General features: G+C 42.7%; 1 protein-coding gene across 1 annotated transcript in view; it reads right to left on the bottom strand.

Annotated features, from left to right (window-relative positions):
• LOC112114688 (importin subunit alpha-4) overlaps positions 1-19,447 on the bottom strand; it is an 83,709-nt gene extending 64,262 nt beyond the window's left edge. The window contains exon 1 of the mRNA XM_024211513.3: positions 19,320-19,447. Within this exon, the coding sequence (XP_024067281.1) occupies positions 19,320-19,400 (81 nt within the window). The 5' untranslated portion in view covers positions 19,401-19,447. The remainder of the gene's footprint in view (positions 1-19,319) is intronic.
• Between the last annotated feature and the right edge of the window lie 578 nt (positions 19,448-20,025).

The following is a 20,025-nucleotide window of genomic DNA, read 5'->3' as shown; positions in this document are numbered from 1 at the left end:
ATATATATATATATATATATATATATATATATATATATATGAAGAAAAACAGCATACAAGGATTTGTAAACAGTGTTCTCCTAAGCCACTCACAGAAAGCTACAACAGAAGAGGGCTTAGTGTACATTTTGTTTATAACTGAGAAGTGCTTTAATCAATTTTGGAATCTTTCACAGCACAGATCTTGGGAACCACAGGGTTAAAGAAAAAGATAAAATACCTCACAAATATGGTAAAAGCTTCATTATGAATGCAGAAAACAAGTACACTGAAGGATAGAAAGCTTTTTGAATAGTTTAATATAGTGCTCCCTTGTGAAGTGCCACAAGGTTCAATTCTCTTTGGTCTTATAAATATTTACATGTAACCACCAGGAAAAAAGTTGACTACATGAGTTCAAATGTCAACCATATACAGGTAAATCTGTAACCACGTTATCCCAATATCTGCCTGAGATCAGCACATGGACAAGAAGAGCTGGCTGATGCTTAACCCACTTAAGACAGGTTATGCTTGTAGGTAGAGGGAAGCACTTTGAAGAGCTTACGACAGTGCCAATGGAGGATGTATGTCCGTAAATGTCAAGACAGACTGCAATCTAAGGGTCCTTTTAGACTCCTCACTGATGCTGGGCCCTCATAGCAACATCTCTGAGAAACATTCTATTATCCCAGCTGGCTTAGAGATTGCATCCCATCCTTGATCATCATATTGCCTCTTGCATCCTCTAATTACTTTACAGAAATACAATTTACTTGGATCTGAAAGCATCAACTTCGAAAAACTGCAACTGGTGCAAAACGCAGCAGGGTACCTCCTCAGCCACATGGTAACCAAGAGCACAAAGTCCCTGTACTTTGCTCATTCCATTTTCTATTGACAATGACATCACCTTCAAATTCTTGATCTTGATCTTCAAGGATCTAAATGGTCTCTGCCCACACCACCTAAAACTCCACCGCATTCTTGGAAGCCTCAACCATCAGGATCCATGTAACAATTATCTACAGTGAATTAACATGTGCACAGAAAGACAAGGCCTTTTTACAGGCTTGCCCAATACTAATGACATAACCCCAACAATAAATAAATACAACCACAAACCTCAACATTTTCTGATTCAACATGAAATGCACTTTGACCTTGTTTCCCACAAACAATGCATGTTCTCTAACTGAGGTACTGCCCTTCTTCCTGTGCTATACTGCTACAGCTGAGATGCCCATAGTTGGAACCACTTTTTTTTTTTTTTTTTTTTTTAAACAAAGAGTGATTACTGGCAAGGCGATCTCTATGAGAGCTCCAGGACTCTGGAACTTGGTCCTCACCCTGCCCCTGATCCACCGTTTTTATTAAAAACCACCAAACTCAGGCCATCTTCCAAGCAGGCTGTAAGAGATCTTTTTTAAAAAACAGACTTTTTGTAGATAGTGTGGAAAGGATTTTTTGTGGTCCGAGTTCTTGTCTGAATTATGATTTTAATGATGCAGGAATTTTGTTATACTACTAATTGTGTGTTAGGGGACCTAGAACCTTGTATAGATATTATTTACACCTAAATATTAGTTTGCTCACTACATTTTAATTTTTTTTTTAAAGCAAACATAATACTTCCCACAGAAGAAGGAAAACCTTAAAAATCTAAACTAGGAGTCTGAAGTTAACTGTGACATGCCTGTCACAAGAAATCAAACAGAAGTCTAGCCAGTGGACAGTCTCTAAAACTTCTAGTTACATCAAAATTTTGAAGTCTACTCCAAGAAATTATACAAGTTCTTGAAATAAGCTATCCAAAGCCTTGAAAGAGGCCTGCACTGTTAAAAAAAAAAAAAAGTAAAATGCAAAACATACTTCACATTTAAGGTAGGTCATTTGTGATGACCTTTCCAAACAGCTGGAAGTCTTCTGTTCACCACCACATTGGTATACTGCTCCTTTTAAACATACAGTATTTACAATAAAAAAATAAATGTGAAATACTGGCATTTGAAATATTTTCCTCGTATTGCACAACTGGATATACAATATACATTTTTTATACAATGTATTTTTTCAGTAAGTCTTTCCTTTACTATGTTTTAGTATATTAAATGAAGAATGTGATTTAATATTTAAACATATGCATGCTTACTTAGTGAATTACCAATTGTATCTTTGGTAAGTATCCAGAAGGAGATTTGATTATACAAACATATGTAGTGCTCATTACAAAAATTAATTTAAGCTAATTTAATAATTGACAGTTTTAAAAAATATATATACAATGCAACAAATATGTATCAATGGCATACTTATTTGCAACTGAATCAACCTTGATCTCTCCACATATACACCTCTACCTCGATATAACGCTGTCTTCGGGAGCCAAAAAATCTTACTGCGTTATAGGTAAAACCGTGTTATATCAAAATTGCTTTGATCCACCAGAATGCGCAGCCCCGCCCCCCGCGGAGCGCTGCTTTACTGCATTATATCCGAATTAGTGTTATATCGGGTCACGTTATATTGGGGTAGAGGTGTAATTTAACTACAAATGTTTGAACTACAGGTCAATGAAAAAGTCTGCAGTTTATTCCTGTGAACAGATTTTAAAAGCAGTATGGTTAATTCTTGTTTTGCCTATTCTTGTCCCAGGACACTATTTTTTAAGGGGACATCTGTACAAAAATTTTATCTATGCTTGCTTCAAATTAACATTACTGGAAATACTCAATGGGTTAATAGCAGCTTCCTAAAAAGTCCTAGATTCAGGATAAATAAAAATATTAAAGCAAGTAATTTAATGTGTAACTATTTTCAAAGTACTAATATGATCCTCCCTCTCGGTGCTAGAATCATGATAGTACCATGGTCTGAATACCATACTCCTAGCACTACACCTACAAGTTAGAAGTAGAGGCAGAGGTGCTGTCAGTTTAGCAGAGGTATGATTTAACACACTTGTTCTATACCTACCATAAACTTTTTCTTAAGACAAGACATTTTTCTCATCCCAATCAACAGAGGAGTTCAAGAACCAATTCATGAAGTGGTAGGGGGTGTCCTTATGACAGGTTCTTGGTGAAGTCATACATCCCCTGCCTTCCAGGATGGGAGGACAGCAGTTGATTACAGGGTGGGTGCATACATGGTCATACTAGAAACTTAGGGACCAAGTACTCCTGTAACAGATACTGCAATTCTCAGATTTCCAAAAATTACTGATTGTGGCTCATTTTTCAACTCAATCTATTTTACAACTAACTTTCTCCCACTCATTAGTAGGTCATAGTTCTATTTTATCAGAGCCACTGCCAAGACAAGTTAAAAATGTATGAAAGCGCAAAGTAATTAGATCCTGCACCTTTGGAGATGGAAATTCAGCATAGCGATAGTGATGCAAACAAAGTTATATCCCCCAGAGTCTCTCAATTGAGCACACTGCACAAGGCATCATGTACTAATGCATCATACTACAGTTGCTTGCCTCAGGCACACAGAGGCAAAAAACTAATCACCAAGTGCTATCATGGCACAATAGTGCACATTTAAATTAACAGTAATGTTACAGCACAGCGATGACATCCTAAATGAACTGGCACTTAGTTGGTAGTTAAGTCCATATGACATTTTATAATATTACAAAGAAATAAGATTTCCTTTGCCGATTCAGTATCTATGATGGATCAACTACCTATAAAAATGTTAAGATTTAATATGAAAACTTTTTAACAGTGAGGTGCCAAGCTCTGAAATAGGCAGTCTTAAAAATAGATGTTGAAATTAACATTGCTTAAGTTATTTCTTTAGCATTTTCTTCAGCAAGATAAGGAACTTTAATGAAAGAAGGCATGGAGATAAAGAAAAATCTGGTGTGCTTACACTTTTTTTTTTGGGGTTAGTTTTTTGGAGGACGGGAATCAATCTCTAGATATGCTTTAAAACCTGACATGAAACATGCCTGACAAAAGTCCTTCCCTACCATTTCCACTAATTTTGTTTGTTTAGTCAAAGTTCCATCACATAGCACAACAAGAGCTAACCTTCACTGAAAAGTCATACTGGATTTACCAGTACTATATGTGAAGATCTCCATGAGAATCCCTTACACCTTCCTGATTGCACTATAAATATATTTATGTTAAGGCTATCAAACAATTAAAAAAATAATTGCAATTAATTGAGAAATTAAAAAAATAGTAGCAATTAATTGCAGGTTTAGTCACACTGTTAAACAATAGAATACCAATTTAAATTTATAATAAATATTTTTGGATTTTTTCAACATTTTCAAATATATCGATTTCAACTACAACATAAAATACAAAGCGTACAGTGCTCACTTTACATTATATTTTATTACAAATATTTGCACTGTAAATAAAAATAGTATTTTTCAATTCACCTCATACAAGAACTGTAGTGCAATCTCTATCATGAAAGCACGATTTACAAATGTAGAATTTGTTTTTTTACATAAGTGCACTCAAAAACAAAACAATGTAAACCTTTAGAGCTTACAAGTCCACTCAGTCCTACTTCTTGTTCAGCCAATCATTAAGACTAATACATTTGTTTACATTTACAGGAGAGAATGTTACCGACTTCTTATTTACAATGTCACCTGAAAGTGAGAACAGGCGGGTTCTGCTTGATAACACTCCAAAGCAGTGCAGACTGACACCTTCATTTTCATCATCTGAGTCAGATGCCACCAACAGAAAGCTGGTTTTCTTTTTTGGTGGTTCGAGTTCTGTAGTTTCTGCATAGGAGTGCTGCTCTTAAGACTTCTGCCAGCATGTTCCACACTTCATCCCTCTCAGATTTTGGAAGGCACTTCAGGTTCTTCAACCTTTAAGATATCTTTAGAAATCTCATATTGGTACCTTTTTTGCATTTTGCCAAATCTGCACTGAAAGCATTCTTAAATCAAACATATGCTGAGTCGACATCCGAGACTGCCATAACACAAAATATATGGCAGAATGTGGGTAAAACCATGGAGCAGGAGACATACAATTCTCCCCCAAGGAGTTCAACCACAAGTTTAACTAACACATTTTTTAAATGAGTGTCATCAGCATGCAAGCATGTCCTCTGGAATGATGATCGAAGCATGAAGGGGAATACAAATGTTTACCATATATCTGGCACAAATACCTTGCAACGCCGGCAACAAGAGTGCCACGCGAACCCATTCTCACTTTTAGGTGACATTGTAAATAAGGGGGCAGCATTATCTCCTGTAAATGTAAACAAATGTATTGGTCTTAATGATTGGCTGAACAAGAAGTAGGACTGAGTGGACTTGTAGGCTCTAAAGGTTTACATTGTTTTGACAGCCCTAATGTGTGTTCATTTATTACCTCCTTCGAAAACAGACTCACTTCCCCACCTCCTCTGAAAAAAAGGTCAGTAACGGCTACTAAAGTCAAACCTAACAAGTGGAGGAAAATTAAATTTAAATAAATACTTATTAAAAATAAAAAATGCTAAGATGAGAAAAGCCACACAAGATGGTATGTCAAGAAATTCACTAGACCTTAAAATAAATGAAACCTCCTTTCCAAGACAATGTCCTACATAAATCTTCAAACATCAGGTTTAAAAATCTCTGGCAAAGCAGTCTTCAACAGACATTTGTTGGTCATCACAGAGACTATACACAAAAACGGTCATACAGGATCAGATTAGTGTTCCTTCTAGTCTGGTATCCTGCCTCCAACAGTGGACAAGTACCAAATACTTCAGCGGGAAATACAAGAACCTCATAATGGACAATTATGAAGTAACCTGTTCATAAGGAAAATTTCTTCTTGACTTCCCCTCAGTTAGTGATCGGTTTATATCCCTTATTATCTTTGTCTCCACAATAGCAACAGTTGCAAGTGGATACAAGTCTGAAGGGTCTACCAACTATTTCAGCAAGCATCAAAACAGCAAGACGCTGTTCCCAGGTGGCTTCATCTTTAGTCTCCTATACTTTTTTCCTGTAATGTTCAGCCGCAGTGGTCAGCTACAAAGGACAAGCGCTCACCAACTGTGTCTGTGGTTTTCTAATGAACACCCAAAGCAACCCTATATAAAGGTTTTCTATCAGCAAAACCCCAGCCAGAGGTTTGTGGGGGAAAAAAAAGATGTCCTTAGAATGAATGCTGAGACCAAATGTCACCTCTAACAATCCTACTCTGACATAACATGTTTAGGTCAAACCAGCTTTAAATCCAGGTCTCCAACACCACCATTTCCTAATTACTTCACAACATTAGATCCAAAAAATAAGCAAGTTTGTTATGAACTGGGCCTACACAGAAAACAAATTGCTTTGAAGTTTTGGATAAGAATTAAGATTTATTGAATCTTTAAACATGAATGAATAAGATTTTTAGAGATGAAATTATGACAAGAAAAAAATCTAAAAATGAAGATGCTAGTTTGTAGTACAGGTCTGTCGCATCTTAAGCGCATTTAACATGCGCAATTTCAACTTTACGCGATGGGCAAAAACACTCACAAAAAGAGAAAAATAACAATTTTAATACTATACCTGTAGTGCGGGCGATTTTGCCCGCCATTTAACTCAATGGAATTTTGGCTATACGCAGTTTTCGCTTTACGCACTAACCGCGGAATGGAACCCCCGCGTAAGATGAGGCAGACCTGTATAGAATATGTATGTCACTGGAGATAGGACCGAATCAAGTTTAGAAACAATGTCCTGGCACAGAATAAAGAACTCAACAACCCTTCCCGCTCCAAAACCAACATCGTATACAAAAAGCTTGACCCCATCCACACTGACCAGCCAAACTGTTTGGACAGTTATTTGAATAAGTTTCAAACACCATTTAAAACTAGTGTAGGATAACTATTCCTGGTGCCATGTACTGTAGTGGAGTGTAGAATCAAATTTAGAAAGTTTTTTGTGCCACTGCGGTTCACAAAGTATTCAAACTTCATATTCAAAAATTCATTTTAGATTATCCTACATGTGCACTTTACTAAATCATACAAGATTATGCTTAAGGGACTACAGAATAGGAATTCTAGGCCCCTGGAATATACACTTGCCTTCACTTTGGCTACAGTACAAGTTTTGCTTTTTAAGTGTATCTAAAGTAGCCACCAACTGTTTCTTCAGATATTACCTCATTAGTCATTCTGAGAGAGAAGAGGTGTAAAGATTCAAGGAATTTTTTATTTTATTAAATAAATTAAAATTGCATTTATTGCACACCGAAAGGTGGCTCAATATCGAATTTAAATTCTGTCCATAAAATCAAGTTTTATTTGGCAGTAACTAAAATTTGTTTCCTTTTTAACTACAATTTTTTCCCATCATTTCATTTGCAAGATTATACAAAGCCAAGGTGTAGTCTTAGGTTAGAAATGTTTTCACCTCTCTTAGCCAGAAGGCCAAGAAGCTTGAATTGTAATGCAATGAGAGACTCCCATCACTGCAGTATAAACAGAACTGGAGACTATGGTAACCATTGTGCCAGCCCAGCCTGCCCCCATCACTAACTACTACAACACCTAGAGAATAAGCAACCCTTAAAACTCAACCTCTTTCCCGATGCCACACTAGCAGAGCAGGAGCCAGATTCAGGTGCTTAGTTGGTAAAGTTAGGATGAAAGGTGAATATGGTGGTATGGGTTGGGTGGTTGGTTATATTATGGATTTTGAAGCAGAAGGGGGATGGGTTGGATACTTACAGTTCTATGTTCAAAAGCACTTAAGAGACTTAGGAGTCTAAAGTCATATCTGCACTATAAACTTAAGTCAACATATGTTAGGTCAGCTTACAGCCACCGCAGTAATTACTACAGTTGTTCACGTCCACACTGCCCTTCTTCTGTCAGTGGTGCATGTCCCCAACAGGAGCACTTCCACTGACTGAAGAGGGGCAAGGTGGGTGGGGTGCCTCCAGCCCGGGCTTCTCAGCTCCCCGCTTCCCTGCCAGGAGCAGGGGGGCAGCCACCCAAGTAGGAGTGGGGAGCCAGGAAAGGGGACAGCCCACCACTGGCTCCATCCAGGCTTTCTGGTCAATTTCACAGCTCCAGTATGGAGCTATGAAATTGACAAGAATGACAACCAACAGCCAATGTAAGTAAGGTAGCATCTTCACAGATGCTGCATTACCCTAACTACCCTGACACAATCCCTACGCCTCCCATGAAGATGGAGTTATGATGTTGGTGTGGTAGGGCACTTATCGGCAGGAGCCATGCAGTGTAGACCAAGCCTAAGTCACCCAAGCGCTTAACATTTAACCCTTTCTCCTACCCACTGAAATCCCCCACCACTTGGCCTTTTCCAAAGGGGCAAAAATCCCAATAGGATTAAGAAGAAATAAAGACAGCCCTTTTTATATACCCTTGCTTGAATCAGATCCAGCTTTCCAACCTCTATGTTGACTGAATAGTCCAGGGGAAAAAAAAGATTCATAATCACACAAAGGAAAATTGCCTGGAGGTATAAGAGTGGTGTAATGGAAGACCCATGTCAATCCAGGTACAGACCAGGATCAAGCAGAGACTCCACTGGCTGCTTTGCTAAACTATCTTAGTGAAGGATAAAAAGCTGGAGTCCATGCTGATATTAACAGGAGTACTTGTGGCACCTTAGAGACTAACAAATTTATTAGAGCATAAGCTTTCGTGGGCTGCAACCCACTTCTTCGGATATTGTTAGATCTATCAGATCCTTTCAACACTGTTGATTCCTGGTGTTTACCTGCAGGCAAATCCTATTAGGGATAGATAGGACTGCTGTTCAATGGCTCCACTCCTAGATCTGAGAGAAATCTTGGCAGACCATTTTGGACAATTTCTCGAGTCATAAGAGCACTTTTACATAGGGCTTCCATAGGGCTCCAGATTGTCCCTGCTGTTGGAGCATCAAGGATTGGGGAGCCTGGTCACTTCCCCTGACCATTTCCAGGCCATGGAACCATCCTTGCCTCCTCTGAGGGCATTACACACACACTATGGTGGAGCGAAAGTAGAGCTGGGTTTCCCCAACCACTCCCCAGATCCAGCTGCCTACTGTCCTCCTCCAAGGCCAGGAGCCCCCACCCCTCCAAAGGATGGTTTAGGAACCCCCAATGCAAAGAAAGACTTAATAATGGGGACCAGGAAAGCATGAGTTCTAGGTTCACTTCTATTGACTGGTGATGACTGTATATCCTTCAAAACCTTTAAATCAAACATTTTCTCATTTCTGAGTGCTTGCACTTTGCAACCAATATAGCATGCCTTCACCAAAGCTTTTGGCCATAACTGTAAAGAGAACATGGAGAAATAAAAATAACCTTTTTTTAATATACACCAAGTGAGGTTATATATGGCATGTGTTGATAAGATCTGTATATCAACCTAACTTTGAAATTTCTGTCTTTATGTAAATAATCTAAATACTTATTGTATAAACGCTGATTCACACTTAAAAGCTTTAATATATTAACTACATATAATTACTAAGAGTAAATGAGTAAAAATTATGTGTCAAACAACAGAAAGTATCATACCCTGACAGACTCATGTGAGAAATGCATGGGTAAGGAATTTCTATGCCCTCCAAAGAGTTTCTAGCCAGTGTTCTCTGCAGAATTTAAAGGGTAGGTCTATTCTAAGCGCGACTAGAAGAGTTATTACAGGATTCCATATTCATTGTCTCACTGGATTTCCATATCAAATTCCTTCAATTTGCTAACAAACAGATGTTTTTCTAACTGCCAGCCCCACTGACTCATCCTAGGCTCCATCAGTCAAGCTGTATTTTTTCCATCTCATGGATCCCCAGTAATAAAGATTTTATTATACCAAATTCTGGCCACAGATTTGTTTATTCAATCTAAGGGCTTGTCTACACTACCCACCGGATCGATATACTATACTATCCTATCCAGTGGAAGGTCGATTTATCGCATCTAGTACAGACGTGATAAATCGACCACTGAGTGCTCTCCCGTCAACTCCGGTACTCCACCAGAACAAGGAGCGCAAGTGGAGTCAACGGGAGAGCGTTGGCTGTAGACTTACAGCAGTGAAGACACTGTGGTAAGTAGATCTAAGTATGTCGACTTCAACTATGCTATTCACATAGCTGAAGTTGCGTATCTTACATTGACCCCGCGCGGTAGCGTAGACAAGCCCTTACTGTATTGAGACTATGCCTTAAGAGGCCGCTCATCAATCCCACACTAGGCATCTATCTAGGTACTTGTATGACACTCAGAACTGTAGTATCTGAGCACCTCACAATTATTACTGTGTTTATCCTCTATACCTCATAGGGGCATTATGAAGTACTATTATAACATTTTATAGATGGGTACCTGAGGCACAGAAAGATTGTGAATTGTCCAAGGGATGTTTATAGCAGAGCAGGAATGAAACCTAGGTCTCCAGAGTCCCAGTCCACAACCTTAACCACAAGGCCAGCCTTCTTCCACGGTATCACAGTAATATGTGATCTCCATTGGCCTTCAGATTATGCCCATTGCAGACTAAAGGATTACATAGGTGTTGAAGGCATAATCAGGACCATGAAAACATTACTACTGGTGAAGATAAGAGATTTTCAAATTATTTTTTTCTGTCAAATCCCAATGATATATCAGTTACTGAATATGGAACCCAACAATGAATTTTTTTATTAATTTTGAGTAAATACATACTGCAAAGCCTCCATATTTTCTTTAAAAGTATAACCTTTGAGATCTTGTTGCAAAGACAGTCTATATACTAACCAAGCCTGCGTGCAGACGGCAACATAACAATTGGTGGAAGTTACCACTACCCTTAATCTCAGAGAACCATTTGTTCAGTAGGTTGACAATCACCAGCGTAAAAAAGAATGGACACAGAATTGCAGTTCAAGTCGCTATCAAAAATAGCCACAGAAGTGATGGAATATGGGGAAATAAATTTTCAGTGAAAGGTGATTGATTCAATGAGAAATGCTCAAATAATTTGACTCATGTAATACAAATGTCTGTGCAACATTTAGGTGGTATTTTGTGCTTGCTGTATTTTAGTAGCCACACTGTACTTGCATCAAAAGTTTCAAAATGGTTGGAAAAGTTTACTTGTCCTGAAAGAATAGGCATGTGATCCCAGAACCCTAGCCACATTAACTGGGGGAAGCAGACCAACACCTGCTGAGGTGGAGCCAGCAGCTCCAAGTGCAGAGACTTCCCCCTAACAGCAGTAAGGTGTGGAAAAGCCCAGCCACAGCCCATTTCTCTCCCCCAGCCTATACCTTATACTGTTATTACAGTAGCTCTGAGGAACCCCAATCAAGTATCAGAGTCCCACAGTGCTAGGCACTTCACAGACAAGTAACCTAGAACAGCAGTTCTCAACAAGGGGTCAAAGGCCCCAGGTAGGCTGCGAGCAGGTTTGAGGGTCTGCCAAGCGGAGGCGGCATTAGTCTCATTGGGGCCCAGAGCAGAAAGCCAAAAACTTCATCTCCCCCAGCCCACCCAGGCCTGAAGCCAAAGCCTGAGAAGCTTAGCTATGCGGGGCCCCCTGTGGCATGGGGCCCTGGGCAATCACCCTGCTTACTACCCCATAATGCCGGCCCTGGTTTTTATATGCAGAAAACCAGTTGTGGCACAGGTAGGCTGTGGAGTTTTTAATAGCATGTTGAGGAGGCCTCAAAGAAAAAGGTTAAGAACCCTTGACCTAGAAAACAGCTACTGCCCCAGACAACTTCCCTTCCTATCATTCCCACTCCACTCCTGGCCTCAACACCAACAAACAATATTAAGCAAGAAAAAAAATGAAGACGACATGTGTCCATCACCCTGAGTATGTTTGGAGACGCACTCTACATAGGACTACATTTTAAATCCATTTGAAAACTGGAACGGGTATAGAAGGGCAACCACGCATTTGACAATTTGTCCTAGAGAGAGCACATGATACCTGTGCTCTGGGATCTACACCGGTTACCCTGGGAACAACACGAGACAGGCGCTCTCTCTGAGGATGTACTGTATCAGCTGCGATCAGCTGAAGTAATGATGCTACATTCCCCTCAACATAACAGAGACCAGATCTTGGAACACCCTCCTTCCATGGGTCCAAAATAGTAACAATTTGCTTTCATGGCTCGCTTCCCATTTGATTCATCTGGCCTTTGAGAAGAATCAGGGGCAAGTGAAAAGCACTAGCCAATGTGTGGGAGTGTTATATGGGAAACTGGTAGCAATACTTACTTGCTTAACACTTTCCATTATAAAATACTCTTACAGCCCTTTTTAGAAGCTCTAACATCTCCACTGCTTGCAGAAGGCTTTTGAAATTTGGCAGAGAAAAAGGCCTGGGTCTAGAGATATACCTTTCATTTACTGCAAGAAATTCTGTTCAGATTTGGCTGACTAATAAGGTGTAAAAAATTGACAGTGCCCCATCAGCAGGAAAATTTTGGAAGCATGCCAAAATAACTGAACATGAGCAAACATTCTAAAGACCTGGGCCCATACAGCTGCCAAAGCCACAGACACTACACTGAGGGCACCTGGAAACCACCAGAGCCATAAGAACAATGGCAGAGAAAGAAAGAATCACAGAAATGTAGGGCTGGAAGGGATGAGAGGTCATCTGGTCCACACCCTTGCACTGAGGAAGGACAAAGTATTATCTAGACCAGTGGTTCCCAACTAGGGATCCAAGGCCCCCTTGGGGCCCACAAGGAGGTTTCAGTGCGGCTGCCAAACAGGGCCAGCATTAGACTCGCTGGGGTCCAGGGCAGAAAGCCAAGGCCCTGCCATATGGGGTTGAAGCCCATGCCCTGAGCCCCACCACTCAGGGTTGAACCTGAAGCCTAAACAATGTAGCTTCGTGGGGGGCACATGTGGCATGAGGCCAGCCCTGGTGGAGCCTTCCCAAAAGTGGGGGGGAGGCTAGGGCCCCTGCCCCTTCTGCCTGAGGCCCCACACCCAGCCAAGCCAGAGCGGCCTGGGAGCCACAGACCCTCCATCTGCCGGGGAGGGAGGGGGGGCTGAAAGCAGCCCCTGGCCTGTGTCCCCGCCCAGGGCAAATGGAGGGTTCGCAGCTCCCCATAGCTGCCCGCATGTCTCTTACCCCAACCAGCTCCGGCCAGGGCCTTGGAGCCGCAGCCTGGCCATGGTAAGAGCCGCGCAGCCAGGCAGCTGAGAGGAGACGCAGACCCTCCACCTGCCCTGCGTGTGGGCAGGGAACGGGGGGAGGTGGGGTGGAGACACGGGCCAGGGGCTGCTCTTGGCCCCCGGGCAGGTAGAGGGTCTGCAACACACACACGCTCCAGCTGCGGGCCAGGGGGGTCGGACCTCCAGGGGAAGGGGAGGGGTGGGAGTGAAAAGTGGACAGGACAGGCCCGTCCACTTTCAAAAAGTGGGAGGACTATGGTCCCCTGCCTCCCCCCACCCCATTCAGATTCCAGTGCATGAGGCCCCAGGCAATTGTCCTGCTTGCTACCCCCCAACGCAGGCCCTGGTTTTCATATGTAGAAAACCAGTTGGGCCATGGATTTTTTTATAGCATGTATGCGGGGGGGAAGAGGTGGCTCAGAAAGAAAAGTTGAGAAGCCCTGATCTAGACCATCCCTGACAAGTGTTTGTCACTGGAGGTTTTTAAGAACACGTTTGAGAGATATTCCACAACCTCCCTTGGTAACCCGTTAGTGCTTAACTACTCTAGGGTACACTCCCATGCCCCTGGAATCCAGCCCCTTTTTGGGGCCACTGTATGAAAAAGGAACTCCCTGAACTCCAGGTAGGGGGAGAGAGTGCTGAGCTGGGCTCCTCTGTAAGTCCCAAATGCAGCCATACCAATCTCTTCCTGCTCACTCCTACCCCCAGACTCAGGACATAACACCAGTGGCTCATTCCCCTCCCTGGGAAAGTAGCCATCTCCTACTACCACCTAATGTAGCCAGTCATGTAGCTCAAGTGGTAGAAACCTGTGCTGCACAGCAGAAGGGTCAGGGTTCAAATGATTCTGATTCATGACTTGGTGTGTTACAGTTGTGTATGAGAAAGGCAGAGACATTTTAAAAATCTCCGAAGTTACACAAATTTAGGTTGCAAAGTCAAGCTCTCAAAAGTTAGGAAATGCCTTAAAGAGTTGCCTACACAACCTTAATTCTGGCCTCTGATGTAATGCTTTGTAACAGTTTTAATTACACGATCACATACTTTTCCCCCCACCTCACATACAGTGCGAAGGATGGACACACAAGGGTGAATAGGCAAGCTTGCAGATCATGCATTTCCTGACTTTGGGATAGGAGGGGTTGTTTTGGTTTTTTTTTTTTTTAAACTTTGCAACCTACATAACTTTCTTTTAACGGTTTTCTTTTTTGTAGGTTCTTTTATTTATGACTGCTTGTTGGTAGAGGGGTAAGCGGACTGCAAACGTGTGATTTGTAATTTTAAATAACTGGCAGGACACCATGAGACACTGCATGGGTGCTATTTATGGCTCTAAACAAAAATATGAGAGTAACAGAGCAGAACCAGGCAAGAAGTCAAGGCAGGGCAGGAAAGGGGTGACAGGAGTGAGGGAAGTTAGCAGGTGGGACAGGATAGGGTTGAGGGAACAGGTGCAGAGGTTGCAGGTAGAGAGCAAACTAGAAACCTCAACATCAAATTGCATTTTTTTTTAAAGTCAGTTTAGTTGCAATTTCAGCATCAACTTGATTTTTTTATAACTGCTTTTCTAAATTAAAAGGTTTGATTGTACTTAAAATATATCAACACAGTTTGTACTTTATTTATTACTTTGTTAGTACAAGGCCTGGCCTACACCTAAAACTTGGGTCAACTTAAGTAAGCCCCAGTATAAAAACCGCTAGGTCGAAGGAAGAATTCTTCTGTCAACCTAGCTACTGCCTCTTAAGGGGGTGGATATAAAATTTTTATTAAAGTTAATATTTAAAATCTTTTTTAAATTTTTAAAATTTAAAAGGTAAGAGGGAAGGTACTGTACATCTGGGGACAGGCTTGATTTATGATGGATTACAAGTATCCATTACAAGGTTCACGAGATACATACATAGTACATAACCAGCATAGACCCAGATTGGGGCATGGGAGTTTTTAAGACATCGGTGGATAAGTGGGCTCACACACAATGTATTAGAGTTCACGTCAGTATTGGTGTAGCGAATAAGTACATGGGTGGGGTGCATCCCTTGGTTTGTCAGGGAAGGAAGTGGGTTATTTCCCTGACCAGCGGTCTCAATTACTCAACTTGGTACTGACTGAAAAAAAACTCCTTCCACTGCTGTAACATGTGTCTACACCAGAGCAGAGTAGCTGCAGCGCTGCATCTGTAATGCTTGTAGTGTAGACATGCCCTAAGTGGTTTTGAGCCTTTACAGGACATACCCAGTTTAAATAGCAAACTTACAAACTCCATAAAAGGCTTACACAACTTAAGTGTTGCATAACTGTAAGCTCTCACAGGCAGGGCCCATGCATTTGCTCATTTATTGAGAAACTGAAAATCTGAGTCTTTTCCTATAGATTTTAAAACTGCAAAGAATGTTTAAAAAGTACAAACTGAGGTGTGAAGTAACAATTAAGGGTTTTCATTGTTTATAAAACAAGCTAATTTCATGATTACAATTTGGTGTTAGACTATTACTATTTCATTTTTTAGAAGGACCACTTCTGAGATATTAACAATACCACACATAGGTTGAAATTCTGATCCCACGGGCACAGCTTGAGTAGACTGGCTAGCTGTGTATGCAGGCAACCAGCACAGGGATAGGGAGACAATTCTTCCCCAAGTCCAGAACCAGGGCAGTACAGTGGCCCATCCTTTGCAGTCAGTGGACTGTACAGTTCATGAATCCACTGGCCACACAACTGCTCACCAAGATACCCCTTTCTTTTCTCCTACAGAGGGGGCACTGCAAAACTTGGCTCTGTGGTACATAAGATACCGCAAAGTCCCACTGTGCTCTCTTTCAAAGACCTGGCCCTGCTGTACAACAGAACCAGGCTTTTTGCATATAGAAGGATTCTTCCCTTAAAAAAATGTAAGGACCACTCAGGTTATAACAAGAAAAGGTGGTGTTACAGAATAGCAGACCCAACCGTGAAAATATCAATGTTAATTACAATTTAAGAAAAGAATAAGTATATTGGTTTGCCAGAACATTTTGTACCTGACCAAAAGTGATTTTATAATATTCAATAATATTAGTTGAATAGAAGCTAAAGGAAGATGGTTACTTAAACAATATACTCTACATTAATTCAAGCCTGGTTAGCAGAAAGAAGTCAGTAACCGTCATCAAACAACAGATGATAAATTGCTATGGAGCATTTTGGTCAACAGTTTAGATCATGCTTTTAGTAGATATTCTTTACTTAAAAGTATCTACAGAAATGAATATTAAATTTTTTTAAAAGCATCTTCTATAATAGAAGGACATCTCTGTTGTGGTACAAATGCCAAAGCACAAATAATTCTCAACCATATCAGTTACCAGATCCACAATCTTATAGGAGGCAACTGCTTTGTAGAGCCCTTTGTGGTACTATTTTTAATCCCTTTCCCACTATAACAGTGGGTCCTGCGGGATATCCCCCCAGTCCTGCTGCAGGGCTCTACGCTAGTCCCACACAGAGCTCTATTGTTTTGCCCATATTTTTTTATTAAATCAATGGAACATCCCTGTAAAAAACAGTACCTTTTATTCAGAAACAGCTCAATCCATTAGCATCGCCAGATGGCAAGTACATAATGTCTTGGGGCAAAACAAGGACTATTCTTCTAAAATAATCTCCTGGAAATTCTGACAGCCTAATAGCTAGCTAGGTAAAGCTATTAAAAAGGATACCGCTACTATTTACTTCAAGATGGGTACTCTGGACAGGCAGAAAAAGGATGACCACCAAAGTTACTGATATTAAAAACAAGCCATAAATTCTATGATTTTGATTCTTTTTGTTTTCCATCAGATTCTACGTTTCATTTAAAACACACTTCTAACCTTAAATTCATTGGGTCAATGTGCAATTTTTATAGACGTCTATACTTTTCCTTTCAAGAAGAATATTTTTGAGGTCTGGGCATCAAAGCTGAGCTGAAACAGGTTTCCTTACCAGGTTTAAGCTAAGCACCCTTTTTCTTAGCATAGATGCACCCTTTGGCTTGACAAGTGCTAAGCAGTGTGACCCATCACCTTGGAAAGTAAGATGCTTCAGAGCTTGTCTATACAGGGGAATTGTGTTCAGCACAGAAATAGCAGAATAATTATTCCATAACAGCTATTCTGGTATAACTCTCCTGAGTGTATTTTGAAATAATTATGCTTCCAAAGCAGAGTAATTATTCCAGAATAGAATGTCCACATGAGGGAGTTACTCCACTATAGCTATTCCAGTATAACTATTCCTATGCCTGCCAATTTCCCCATACAGACAAGCCCTCAAATCCCCTCAGCTCAGTAGTCACCAGTTTCAAACACATCTGCATATCAGGCAGTTTAGATGACAGATCAGATTATGCTTTGTGGGGACCCTCAGTTTGCCCCTGCTTTGCTCTTCAACCAGTAAGGCCAGTGGTTGGGAAGGCAGAAGCTTAAGTTCAGCACTGCTGAAGCAAAGCCAGTATTCGCAACAGGGAGAGAGAAAGAAAAGCACAGAGGGAGAGGCAAACAAAAAAAGACAGCCCAAGACTGAAAATGAAGAGGAAAAAAACAAAGATAGAAGCCAATTTACTTGGTGTAAGGGTGGGACATTTTTGGCTAATCTAATTATCATTGTTAAATTGTCTCCCAAAAATGGAGAGAGAAAACCTTTCTGTAAAAAGACTGCATTCTCCATAGAAAGAGCATTGGGTGCAAGGGAGATTTACCACCACCAACCTGAAAAGAAATTAAGATAAGAGTAGCTTACATTGTGAATGTCATCTTTACAAAGACATGACTCCTGTTAAACTAGGTCTGCGAACTGTCTCCACCCAAACAATAGTAGTAAAGGTGTGAATTCTGCCCCAATTCAAAATTTACCTTAAAAGAGTGTAAATTCAAAGTCTATTTCAAATTATTTAAATGCTATAATCATCAAATACAGCAACATAATTGAGGAACACCCTCAAATGGAGTCAAAACATAATTGACAATATGTTTAGGCTCACCATTCCCTTTTTCATCCTAGATTAGCTTTCACTTGAGAGATTTTTTCCTCATTGTTTTAGCTAGAAAATGACAGGTGTCAGCCCCTCAGAATTTCTCCTCTTTTCCATAGTGGTTACAATGAAAGGTGCCCACAGTACTGAAGGGTAGTGGAGTCAAAATACCTAAACAATACCCTCGGGGATTCAGTTACCTTCGTAAAAGAGACAGCATTTCAGATTTGGAGAGTGGATTAAGGAAGGCTATGGCTATCCCTCTGTGCAGCCTGATGTAAGTAGATGGAGACTCTTAGCAGATCTACATTGCTAAGCTACTGCCTTCATTTCAAGAATCTTCTCGTGTCATTTTAAAGACTGGGGGATTTAAGCAAGAATTGGGAGTGAAAGCTAGCGACTATCACAATGTGTGTGATGAAAAAGCTCAACTGAGTGTGGGAGCGGCCCTTGCAGTTTCGCCACTGGCCCCTATAGCCCGGCCTAGGCAGGCCTACAACATTTGAGAGAGAAATAGGCGGCAGCCTTTAGCACCAGCGCCGACATGCGAGGGACCTGCGGCTGGGTGTTTGGGGGAAGGGGTGTTACTACCCGAAGAGGTGGCACAAAAGGCAGCCAGCCCCATTGTCCAGCCCATGCAAGCGCCGCCGATCCCTTTGAGCATCAGGCAGGGAGATGAGGAGGCAGCTGGTTAGCCGGGCGAGGAGGGGGCCACACGGACACTGGCGCATCCCGCCGCCTGCCCAGGCAGGCCCGGCCCCTCACACAGCCCCATGTGGAACAAGCCAGAGCGGGGAGCGGCGCGATCGAGCCCCCAGCCCGGCAGCCCCCCACCTTCCCCTATCTCCGCCCCGCCGTGGGGTGAGGAGACGGCGGCCGCCATGGGAGGCTGCAGGCCCACGGCGGGGCGGCGATGGGAGGCGACCGGCCGCGCACCCCCTGCCGGGCTCCCTGCTCCCTCCCCAGGCCGCGCCCGCATGACGGAGAAGAAAAACCCGGAGGCATTTTCCTTGCGCCGCCGCCGGGCCCCCGGCGGCCACTGCCCCCGCCGGGCCCGGCAGCCGCCCAGCTCGGAGCGGGGTGCGGGCCCCTCCCCTCGAGCCCGCCCGGGGCGGAGGAGGGGGAGGAGAAGGAGGAGGCGGCAGCGGCGGCCGAGCTCAGCCCCGGCGGGAGCGGGACCCGCCGGCCCGGCCCGGACTCACCTCCACGTCGCGGCCCTTGTTCTTGAAGCTCTTGATGCGGTGGTTCTCCAGGCCCGCGGCGGCGGCGGCGTTCTCGGCCATGGCTGCTCCGGCGGCGGCTCCCAGCTACTGCGAGGCGGCTCCGCGGCTGCTCGCGGGGAGGGGGGGAAAGGGCGGGGGGAAAAGGACGTTCCGTGACGAGCGCGAGGAGGGGGAATGGAAAGCAGGGGCACGCGCCGTTGCTGAGTGACGATGAGCGAGGCACGTGACACTGTAGAACACGCCTCCTATGCTTCAGGCCCGGCTCTGTTGCTGCTTCCCGTCCCTTCTTTATGCTAATTAGAGGGGCGCCTAATTTGCATAACGCGGAATCCATTGCAGTAGCGAGCGGCGGAGACTACAGGCTCCGGCATGCAATGCGGCTTGGAGTCTCGAGACTGTACGCCGCGTTGCACTCTGGGTCTTGTAGTCTCTGTGAGCCGCATTGTGGCGAGCTATGGGTCGCCCAGCCCACTCTGCCGGTGGAACGAACAGGGCGCGCTGTGCGTGGCGGTCTCCTATGGAGGTGGAGGAGTTGCAGCTGCCCGTGCCAATGCCAGGCTTTTATAGCATGTGCAAGTGCAGCAGGCTGCAGGGGCGCTGGAACAATTTGTACAGGGGGGTGCTGAGAGCCATTGACCCAAACTGTAAACCCTGTATATGATGGAAACCACTTCAAGCCAGTGGG

This window comes from Terrapene carolina, unplaced genomic scaffold (genome assembly GCF_002925995.2).
Source record: "Terrapene carolina triunguis isolate 2854851 unplaced genomic scaffold, T_m_triunguis-2.0 Scaffold142, whole genome shotgun sequence".
Lineage (NCBI taxonomy): Eukaryota > Metazoa > Chordata > Testudines > Emydidae > Terrapene > Terrapene triunguis.
This window is presented reverse-complemented; position numbering and strand designations above follow the sequence as displayed.